We start from the raw sequence: 12,263 nt of genomic DNA on the forward strand, positions 1-12,263 counted from the left end.
TCATATTCTATGACATTCTTTACCATAAAGATTACATAACAAATGTAAATATTGTAATGTTTGTAAAAGTTATTAATACAGAGTCATTTCAGTTGCATCTTTTTCAGCCCCCACCCCCCCAGAAAAAAATGGGAACAGTTACATGTTCAAACAGATAATTTGTAGCCCCATCTGACAGGAAATGGTTTGCACTGCTAACCAACCAAAATCAAGTGTATGTGTTTCATACAGTTAGCAGAATAATGAACGGCAGCAGTACAGATCCACAGGATTTTGTAATATTGTTTCTGAGAACTCAGCCAAAACAATGAATCCTGCTGAGCGAACACTTCGCAGTGACTTTGACAATCAGCAAAAGTGCCTGATGTCCACAATATTTATTCTTACTCTTGCTGCAATAATGTCTTCATTAATGTCAGCTGTCTCTCTTTATCACATCATGACATTAAAAGCAGAAGTTGCCTGTCTAAAGACAGAGCTTTTCAAAAAGCGAGAAGAGCAAGTGACTTCCTTAACCCACCGTGACAGAGAAATAGCTCATCCATCTGATATCAAACATCAGGTGAGTTTAGGTTCTTTGTGTTTCTAGGATCATCCAGGATTCTTCATTCAAGACTGCAAGTTGAAATATTTAATTTTATGTGAACTGAAATTATTTGATTAGGATACAGTTCTTGATTTTAGTTTTTCAGAGTTTTAAGTTGATTTAATTGCTATTATTGTTTAAAGGTTGTAATTGTTTTCACAATACTTACAGAAAATGCAGTTCTTAAATGACGAAGATGTAAACAAGCCCAGCACGGAGAATCCAAAGACACAGCAGAAGCAACACAGGATAAAGCGTGGCAGTCCTGATAATGTAACCGGTAAAACAGGCAAGTGAACCTTATGATTATTATTAGGGTGTAGGAGTCTTAAAATTTGATGTTATATAGTTTGTAGTCACAATTATTTACACCTGTCATTGAAAACAATTTTATCTTGTGATTAATTATGTTTAAGAAATATTGCTAATTAAACTATAATGAATTATTTATTATATCAATAAATAATAAAATAAAAAATATATAGATGTCACTGGTTTACTTTGCCCTGTTAGTTTCAATAATTTTTAATTGATTTATATTAAAATATTTAGTAGGGGTCGGAATGGGGAAAAACTCAGCAATGCAGTCTCTATACGGCGGAAGCAGTCCATTTGTTCGTCATCCGTCACTACCACATCTTTGTATTTGAAAAGCTGTAGAATATATATTTTCCAATATATATCTGAGGTAAAAACTGATTGTAAAATAAGAATTCAGGAAAACCTCATTCATTTCATATTGTGTAGGGAAAAGTCAGTGTAAGAAAGCAGCTTGGTAGGACATGTTTTGGGGGCTGCATATTACCTGCCTCGATGTCTGCAGTACTACTGTCTCATGATAGTGAATATTAACACTTGAGAAATCCACATGGTGAGGATATTAAAAAGTGAAGACTGCTCACCCCCTACCCCAAAGCCCAACAACGTAAAATATACCTTCCACCCAGATGATGCGCAGTTGCTCAGCTGCCATAGTTAGTTTGTCATTCATGCAGGTGAGTTTTCTATCATGACTTACAAATATCTTGCAATTGGCAAATTGACTGGCAAATTGTATTTTCTCTACAAAAATACTCGGATGAAGGTTACAGTATGTTATCTTATGCTTATGTTCTGAATAGTTTGTTTGTTTATTAGTTTTGTTTGTCAAATGCCTGTAGGATGTTTATTTATTGATTACCAGAGTCTCCTCTTTTAACTATATTACAGTATTCCTCTATTTTATAGGATATTTTGACCCCTTGCAAATTGGATGAAGTATTTAAAGCTGGAGAAACTACATGTTGTAATTACAAAGAGGAATCTCATTTATATGGCTTATGAGCAGTATTGTGCACAGATTTTTTGATGGCAGGGGCTCAATCCGAAAAAAGGGCACCCTGTCTTGGCGAAGTGTGGTCCGGAGGGAGGGGGCGTGCAGACGAAGTGCGTTCTGGGGGGAGGTGCTCAGGATAAAGGTCACTTTTTGAGTCTAAGGGAAAAAGAGCAGGGGCTCAAGCACCACCTGGGATCTATCTGTGCACGTGTCTGCTTATGAATTATAAACAGAAACTACACCTACCACCTATATCACAAATATCAACAAATTGGAAAGATGCTTATTACTCACAGGCCATGTTTAATTATGATTCATTGACACAAAGCAGAACACTGTAAACACTAGCTGATTTGTATGAAGAGGAGAGCTGTCACACAGCTGGAGTATGTAAACACAAATGCCTTTGTCATTTCAGGCATTGTCAGCTCGATAGTAAACACTTCTGAAATGGCACACCAGGGAACAGATCAATGCATTAAACAATAATTGTTAAATATGCTCTTGTGTCTGTAAAAATTAAAAAAAACAATTTGAATGTAAGGCCCAGTAAAAACAATTGTCTTTATTTTTCAGTGTTTCAGCCCTGTTTGCAAATGATTGCAGATAAGAAAAGAAACAGCACCAAAAAAGGTACTCCTTATTTTATATTGATTACCTAAGGAATCATTTATCAGTATATTTGCATTATTTTATCATTAGTAGGCATTACTATGTTTTAAAATGCAATTATCAATATAAAAGTAATTACCCATAATTATCTAATAATCAGCTTTGGGAGAGACATTCATCAACATAATTGATGAACTGCTGTTCTCCATAGTGCAGAATTGTATTGTAATTGTGTAACTGTGTAAGTCAAACGGTGTTTTGTTCTTATATATTCCAGTATTTAATATTTTAATATATAACCTTTATTTTCTCAAATGTATGTGGGGGTGGGGGGGGGTTGGCTTGGACCTCATTTTCTGTACAACTACTTCAATCCTGTTTAACATCAGCTTAATGTATCTGTTGCACAATGCAAGAAGACTATTTCATAGTTCCTCATTCATTGACAATGACTAACTTTCATCTCATAGCAAGACTGTGATGATATTAAACAGCTGTAATCCTCTTTTTAAGGAACAGCATTACAGCTTTGGAACTAAATCATTCCGTTCATTCAGGAGTCTGTTGGAATGCTAACATTATTTTTTGTATTCAAAGTTCTTCTTTCAGTTGTGTATACAGCCATCCCTTGGCTCCCAGGTATTAAAAGAGGAACTGCTCTGGAGGAAAAAAACAACACAATAGTTGTCAAAGAAGCAGGATACTTTTTTGTTTACAGTCAGGTAAGAGCATACACTGATTGTTTATGATGATAATGATGACAATTATTATTACTATTGCCATTATTCTTATTACTATTTCTGTATTATTGTATTTCTGTGTGGTACATGTGTATTAATATCATTATTAAATGGGCCCTATGAAGCCAACTCCACTCCAGTTTCTCAAACTGCAGAGCAAGAGCATTATAGGGAAAGACCAATTCGGCTCTTTGTGATAAAACTGTCAGCTTACAGGTACCCTGTAACACACGGTGGCCACTATTTAATGGGATGCTGAGGACACCTGCCAACATCATGTGCTCCACCTTGTGGGCATCCCAATCACAATCAGTTGTGACATAACCCAAAGTCTCTCCAGTGAGACCTGTGCTATAGGGCCCAACCTGTGATCTGATAACAAAGTACAAAGGAACAGGAGGTTTGGATGTGTAATTTAGCATCAGATGATGGACAATGTGTACTTATAAAAGGATACATACATATATATAACAGGATATATACTCTTCAAAAGAGTAATGAAGTGCATTGTGTGTGCTTGACAAGCTCTAATGGAAATAAACAGATTGGAAGACAAAAGTTTACACCAAATTTTAACTCAGTTTAATTAACTGTGGCTTATATGCCTGAAATATGCAAATGCAAATGGATAAAATATACAGTGCCCTCCAGACTTACCCTTGAATAAATAGGAACAAACAGCATTAAAAAAAAATTAAATAATTACAGATTGGTTAAGGCGTGCTGCCGAATAATTTCTACAAATGCTGTGCTGTAATGGTATTTGCATTGCACAGAGCAAAGTCATATGTGTCATAAATCATTAATTTAATTTCAGAAAACAAGGGTGTCACATTTATTCTCACCTCTAAGTATGTCTTAAAATAACACCCCAGAAATCTACAACAATATTCTGCTCTTCGGAATGTCAGTGGAAGCTTCTGGAACTATACAGAGGTCTGCAAAGGTTTCCTGTATCCCTGGGGTTTGAATGGAGGTAATGCATAGAAGACATTCAGTAGCAGCATGCATTATCATGGTTAAGTTAAAGGTCAGAGAGCTCTCCACACACTGCAGGCAAATTGACCACCACAAGCTGGGTGACGGCTATAAAATAAATCACAAAAAGCTGAAACTACCACTTTCCACTGCCCATTTTGTCCATTATTAGGGCATTTAAGGCCACTGGTACAATGGCAACCCTGGCAGGAAGAGGACACATATGTATCTTGCTACCTGTGCTGTGAGACAGGTGGTTCAGGAGGCAAATGTAAATCCAAAGGCAAAAGTTAGAGAACAAAAAAGACAAAATGGCATCTTCAGCATACAAAGTGTCGAAAACTCATTTTACTTTGCTTGCATGAATATGGACTTCATTGCCAGGTGGTAAGGAAGAAGCTCTTCTCAGGGTTAACCACCAAAAGAGGTGACTTGTATTTGCCAAACTACATCTGAATGACAATTGGACCTTATGGTCTTATGTTCAGATGAAACAAAAGCTGAGCTTTTTGAATGAGCTCATCAGCGATATGTCTGGGTAAAAAAGTTGAAGCTCATGTTGAGAAAAAATTCATGCCTGCTGTGAAATATGACAATGGGATTTATTATGTATTGGGGTCTATGAGTCCTGGAGCCCTTGTTAAGACATAAACCAACATTTTGGTTCCTTCTGCCAAGAAGCTCAAGTTTGGCTGAAAATGGATATTCCAGATTGACAATGGACCAAAGTGTACATCCAAATCTACAAAGAAATGGTTAACTGCACACTCAAGAAATGTTCTCAACTGGCCATCTCTATCTCTGGACCGCAATCCAATAGAATATTTGTGCTTTGAACTGAAGAATGCAGTTCACAAACAGAGGACAAAAGTCTGAAAGACATGGAGCAATTCTGTTTGGAGGAATTGTCCAATCTGTGTATCTTAATTTACAGATTGGATTTTTATTGTAATTTATTAAATGGTATGAATTAATCTGGAGGGCACTGTACGAGGACACATGACTAATATATAATAGTAATAATACAAATCTGTGTGTTTGTTTTCTTTAGGTTTATTATAGGGATAAAACCTTTGCTATGGGACATGTCATTATGAGAAAAAAAGAACAAATTGTTGGTGATGAACTGCAATATGTTACTTTATTCCGATGTATCCAAAACATGGACCCTGTCTATCCATACAATACCTGTTATACTGCAGGTACGTACTATTTCTTTTTTACTCTGGTTATTATTTATTCAAACAGAATAAAATCCTCAAGGATTTTCTGAGGTAGTGAACTTTATTACTGAGTTAATGTCTAATGCAAATGGACAAGTGAGTGCTGAGGAATTATTTATTCTATTGTGGATGTATCCATGTGTGTGTGTATATTTGTATTTATATATATATATATATATATATATATATATATATATATATATATATTGTAAATAAAGGCTTGTAGTAGTCATGTAGTATTGTTACTTTGATAAGACAACATTTAAAAAATATATTTTCTCACTAGGAATTGTAAAACTCGAAGAAGGTGACAACATTGAGCTCCTGATACCCCGAAATGAGGCGAATGTGTCTATGGAAGGAGATTCGACATTCTTTGGTGCAATCAAACTTGTCTGAGTGGTGTGTATACGGCTTGGATATCTGCCATTTTGAGTTCTGGGGAAACCAGATGAGATTGTGCACAGTTCTAAATCTGTAGACATGTTTTGGTGAAGTAATGTCTGCTCAGCTTGTTGTGATACAAACAGGAAGCCCAGTGAATGCGTTAGCACTTCTGCCGTTTGATTTTCTTTCTTTTTTTTAAGTAAAATATAGAATCTTGGCCATTCCAGTCAGCTTTTCAAAGACCAATGAAACAGATGTTCATGTCTCTGGGGTTTGAGAATGTCCCAATGTCTGGATATTTTTTCTAAAAGAAGATGCGGTTATTCAATGCGAGACACTTCTTCACTTCAATAGGGTGAAATCCACTCAGAAGTCAGAATGGAGTTTAAATGTAATAAATAAAGGCATTCAGGACGTGAACGATTTATACATCCTATATGAACTGTGAAGGTGACCTAAAAGGACTTTAATACACTTTAAGAAAAAAGGACCATGAATGATAAATGTAAAAAACTCTGCTACATGTGTTTCTAGCTAAATTACATGATCTTCACCAGTTTACTGCAAATTCAGCTTCAAAGTATTCATTTTATCATTTTTAATTTACTGTTATTCTCAATGTATAAAATATATATATTTTTAAATCTGATGTATTTATTAATTGAGATGTGAAACAAGTAATTTCAATGTTATAAAGCAAACAAACAAATAAACAACAATTGAAATGTATTAATCTCTTTTAACCTCATTAGTTCTGCATTGTCTATATGAATGGTTTAGCTCAAGCTAAATATAGAAATCCTAATGTGAACCTGCTCTGGATAAGACTTTATGGTGTGTTTTTAATCAACTCCAAATCCCATTCTGGTAGTTTTGAAATCGGTTCATTTCTGTGTTATTGTGCTACTAAGCAAAACATGGGCTCTCCTGTAAACACATATTTTAATTAGATTTTTTGAGAGTAAGCAGTTACTATTTAAATCTAATACAACTCCAATTAGTTTCCCAATAATGAGAGTTATCTGAGATCTGTAATGTAATGTAATAATTCAATGGGCCTTAAAATGTGTACAATCTACCATAATAATTACACTGGGTGCAGAAAAGAATGGGAGAAAGAAATAGCTCTTAATTAACAATGGTGAAGGACACCACAACAAAAGAAGACACATTCATAAAATCAGAGGTGGAAATACCTGTCAATGAAGTAGAGACCAACAGAAATGCATTGTTTAGCAAACTAAAAACAACAACAAATCAAATAAAAACAGCAAACAGTGTGTTTTTAGCCAAGCACATCTCAGTGGGCCTGTACTTTGAAGACAAGTATTTCCACCTTTGATCTGACTAATTTGTCTTCTATTTGTGGGGTCCTTCTCCATCCTTAAATGGGAGCTATTGCTTTCCCTTAATCTTTTCTACACTCATGTAATGTGTATATGGCAGATATAATATATAGGCATACTTTTATATATAGCAGGAGAATAAATCAATTATGTGGACATGTGGTTGTCAGAAATGAGCAACATGAGCTTTCACTGCCACACATTTTAAAACATATTTATTAAAATGATGGGGAATATATTGAACAAATCTATTCTTTTGTGATTGATTCCCCATCCTTTTCAGCACCGTTACTGGGACAGCACCTTCTACGATCTTTTGCAAGATTTTTCTTCAACTGTAGTTTCACAACGTGGTTTGGAAACGCACAGGAAGATCGGTCAAAGATGGCTGCGGTTTGTTGTGAGAATGTTTATTTTATTAATAAGTGTAGCTGATTACTGCCGGCAGACTTAGCTGTAACTGTAATTAACAAATTAACTAGCCACTGTAACAAATTGGACATATACCATTCTGACTGTCATAGGTCAACGGGAATAGGTGGATAGTTACAGAAGGGCTTAGCAGACAAACAAATAACCTATTTAAAAGTTATACAGTGCATTATGTCTATACAAAAGATAAATTATTTACTCTTGTTAGGCTTTGTGTGTCACAGAGGTTTACGACACCCACGTTCAAATTACTATCACATTCAGATAAGCCTATGTATATGGGGCGCCAAATGTATAACAGCACACAATTTTTTTTGAGTGTCTTTTTCACAGATTTAACTTAAATCTTGTATTATTTTCCAGATTTAGTAAATACTGGTCTTTTCTCACATTTATAAATATTTAGTTTTTTTTAATTAAATACTTAAATAAATGCTAAATCTCCATTTTTGAAAAATAAATATTTATCATTTGATTAAATATTTAACTAAATCGAAAATCTCTGAGTCACAAAATAAAAATATAGCTTTTAAATAAATATTTGGTTGAAATATGAATGTTAAATATAAATGTAAATGTTAAATATAAATGTAAATGTTAAATATAAATATAAACATTAAAATAAATAAAATAAATATATAGCTAACATGCAAATACAGCCCCGCCCCTCTGGTCAGGGCAGCCTCACAGCAGTTAAAAAAGCAGCAAACGTTGCAGCTTCATCAGTGCTTAGGAAGCACAGCTCACAAAGCTCAGTTTTTCTGTTTTGAAGTTAACTTTGGGGAAATTAAAAACATGTTGAAACTTCATAAATGCATATCTCATGATGCATTCTAAATTAAACTTTGTCTGAATCTTAGGATCTTTCCTATATGGAGTGTTTTATACACGAGTATCCTACAATGCGTCTGTTTACAGGCAGACCCGGCCATTATCATGGTGCACTGGTTCAGTGAGTGACCACTGATGACCAGGACTGTGTGTTATTTATTATAAATCCAATATGTTGGTGTGATTGTGGGCCAGTGTCTCAAAGGGGGATGATTCTCTGTGAGTTTATACTTCACACCCTGGGCTGCTGCTCCACTGGCCGCTAACTCTATATAAAGCCCTTCCCTGACTCCCCCACAGCATATGCAGTTTGGTTAATGTTTTTAATTCAGTTTCTACTGAGAGCCACTCGGCCTCTGCACCATGGATAACACCAGGCCGCACTCGTGGGACTCCCCGCTGTTCTACAGGGCACTCCGAGCCTTTGTACTCGAAGTAGACCTACACAATGCCTCGCTGGTCTCCTGGGACTACAAGACCATCTGTAGTCAGATGTGATCTACCAGAGACCAGCAGAAAGAAGATTTTCCTCCCGAAACCTGCAGAAATATCTGGGCTAACGCTACACACGTTTGCCTCATAAATACGCAGAAAGATTTCTCCTGGATGGATGTCAGTCGGTGTCTCCCCACTCAAGTGTTCATGTACAGAAGGGGTTTAGGCCTGTTTGACACCTGCCCCTACAAGGGCTGCCTGGGAAGGGAGACAGAGGCTCATATTTTTAAGGACTGCCCCTCCGCTTGCAGGGTCTGGCTCTTGTTTTGTCCGTTCCTCCACAGGTTTGCCGTACCTGCACAGATGACTGCCCAGCAGATCCTATATGGACCGGTCAGAGGACTGACATCTATATCTCTGAGGTGCTGGTGGCGTGTCGTCTGCATTAGACTGCTTATTCTCTGTTTTTTTATTGTTTCGTTATGTTTTTTGTTTGTCTAATGCATTTACTGTTTAGTTTTCCAATGCAGCAGATTGGGGCTGTATTTGCATGTTAGCTATATATTTATTTTGCAAACTCATTAACATTTAGATTTATATTGAACATTTAGCTTTAGATTTGACATTTACATTTATATTTAACATTTATATATATTTTTTTAAGTTATATATTTATTTTGTGACTCAGAGATTTAGGATTTAGTTAAATATTTAATTAAAAAAATGAAATATTTATACATGTGGAAAAAACTGCTTAAATATTCTGGAAAAAAAACCACAAAATTAAATCTGTGAAAAATGACATTTGAAAAAAAAAAAAAAAGTGTGCTGTTTTACATTTGGCCCCATATATGTGTGTGAAATGAAAGACATTTCATCCATGGACAGCAATCTTCAAGTCATATGCCATAAATTTTCTATTGGATTTAGATTGGCACTAGTTCAAGTGATGATGTTTATACAAAATTAAATTAAACAGATTCTAAATGTAATTGATCCACAGGGTGCACAACTCAGATGAGATCACCGTTTACGAAGACGACAATCCTTCAGTAGAGGTCCAAATGCTATTTGGCATATTGATTTGTATTCGGATTAAGGACTGCATTGATGGATACAGTCAACATGTCATCTGGACGGAAGCTTTTACAGGAAATAATGACCGCAAAGTTATTGCCAATTACTTCATTGAAGCAATAACTTACAATGGCGCTGCCCAGAAAGAATGTGTGTGGATTGCGGTACTGAAACTTATCTTGTTGAACAAATGCAGCAGTTACTAAACAGATTAAGTTGCCATTCATACACAATCCACGCTATTCCTTCCTTACAGTCGACATTTTGAGGTTTAAAGTTAAAACTGAGTTATATTTTGCCTTTCACATGGCCCCAGGGCTCTTCCATATATATCAAATGCAGTTGCCTATATTTCCAGAAGATGGCAGCTGTGCCCACACAATACGTAACTGTCAGACTAGATACATACACTCACCTAAAGGATTATTAGGAACACCTGTTCAATTTCTCATTAATGCAATTATCTAACCAACCAATCACATGGCAGTTGCTTCAATGCATTTAGGGGTGTGGTCCTGGTCAAGACAATCTCCTGAACTCCAAACTGAATGTCTGAATGGGAAAGAAAGGTGATTTAAGCAATTTTGAGCGTGGCATGGTTGTTGGTGCCAGACGGGCCGGTCTGAGTATTTCACAATCTGCTCAGTTACTGGGATTTTCACGCACAACCATTTCTAGGGTTTACAAAGAATGGTGTGAAAAGGGAAAAACGTCCAGTATGCGGCAGTCCTGTGGGGGCGAAAATGCCTTGTTGATGCTAGAGGTCAGAGGAGAATGGGCCGACTGATTCAAGCTGATTGAAGAGCAACTTTGACTGAAATAACCACTCGTTACAACCGAGGTATGCAGCAAAGCATTTGTGAAGCCACAACACGTACAACCTTGAGGCGGATGGGCTACAACAGCAGAAGACCCCACCGGGTACCACTCATCTCCACTACAAATAGGAAAAAGAGGCTACAATTTGCACAAGCTCACCAAAATTGGACAGTTGAAGACTGGAAAAATGTTGCCTGGTCTGATGAGTCTCGATTTCTGTTGAGACATTCAGATGGTAGAGTCAGAATTTGGCGTAAACAGAATGAGAACATGGATCCATCATGCCTTGTTACCACTGTGCAGGCTGGTGGTGGTGGTGTAATGGTGTGGGGGATGTTTTCTTGGCACACTTTAGGCCCCTTAGTGCCAATTGGGCATCGTTTAAATGCCACGGCCTACCTGAGCATTGTTTCTGACCATGTCCATCCCTTTATGACCACCATGTACCCATCCTCTGATGGCTACTTCCAGCAGGATAATGCACCATGTCACAAAGGTCGAATCATTTCAAATTGGTTTCTTGAACATGACGATGAGTTCACTGTACTAAACTGGCCCCCACAGTCACCAGATCTCAACCCAATAGAGCATCTTTGGGATGTGGTGGAACGGGAGCTTCGTGCCCTGGATGTGCATCCCACAAATCTCCATCAACTGCAAGATGCTATCCTATCAATATGGGCCAACATTTCTAAAGAATGCTTTCAGCACCTTGTTGAATCAATGCCACATAGAATTAAGGAAGTTCTGAAGGCGAAAGGGGGTCAAACACAGTATTAGTATGGTGTTCCTAATAATCCTTTAGGTGAGTGTACATTTAGGTCAATGTCAATTTATGTCAATAGTAATTGATTTTTCACAAAATCAGTGTGACTTCTGTAACAATATTACGTTTTAAATATATAAACACAATGGATTTTATTATTTTGAGCATTACCTTTAGAAGTGCTGGTATTATTCGTTTGAACAAAATATTTTATATTTGTGCACAAAACATTTGAGTTTTAGAAAATCAGATTTAAACCAACTGTTTGCTTTAAAATGTAATATTTTTGGCAGAATTAAAATAACCTTAGAAAATGTAGACTCAATGCCATTGATCTGCATTGATCTGAATAATCAAAAACTAACAAAATGTGTGTGTGTGGGGGGAATAATGCAAAATATCTGAGGTGTAGCTTGTTTAACTGTTTTTAATCTTAGCATAATTCAGCAGCAAATCAGCCTCAGAGCTTGCTCTCTCTTTCAGATACATCCAGTCATGGATTGTTTGGAAATCCGGGAAATCCCTTAATTGTTAAATATCAGCAATCCTGCAACATGTTTTAGTAGAAAACCCATACCTTATCAAGCTCATCAAAAAAGGGAAAATCCAGTTTTTATGTTGGTTCCCTTTCTGATGCCACTCATCTATTTCTAAGAAGCTCAATGTCAGCACATATAGTAAAAAGACATGAAGGGTTTTTCAGAGTCAGAGTTTGT

At 36.4% G+C, this 12,263-nt stretch overlaps 1 protein-coding gene across 1 annotated transcript; it reads left to right on the plus strand.

Moving 5' to 3' along the window:
• The first annotated feature begins 230 nt into the window (after positions 1–230).
• Positions 231–6,558, plus strand: tnfsf13b (TNF superfamily member 13b). Its single transcript, XM_066706163.1, has 6 exons — positions 231–562; positions 758–875; positions 2,478–2,534; positions 3,111–3,235; positions 5,283–5,433; positions 5,741–6,558. Exons 1-6 carry the CDS (start codon positions 308–310, stop codon positions 5,851–5,853), a joined length of 819 nt encoding a protein of 272 aa, XP_066562260.1. The 5' UTR covers positions 231–307; the 3' UTR covers positions 5,854–6,558.
• Positions 6,559–12,263: the final 5,705 nt, after the last annotated feature.

The sequence above is a fragment of the Amia ocellicauda genome, chromosome 6 (assembly GCF_036373705.1).
Source record: "Amia ocellicauda isolate fAmiCal2 chromosome 6, fAmiCal2.hap1, whole genome shotgun sequence".
Classification (NCBI taxonomy): domain Eukaryota; kingdom Metazoa; phylum Chordata; class Actinopteri; order Amiiformes; family Amiidae; genus Amia; species Amia ocellicauda.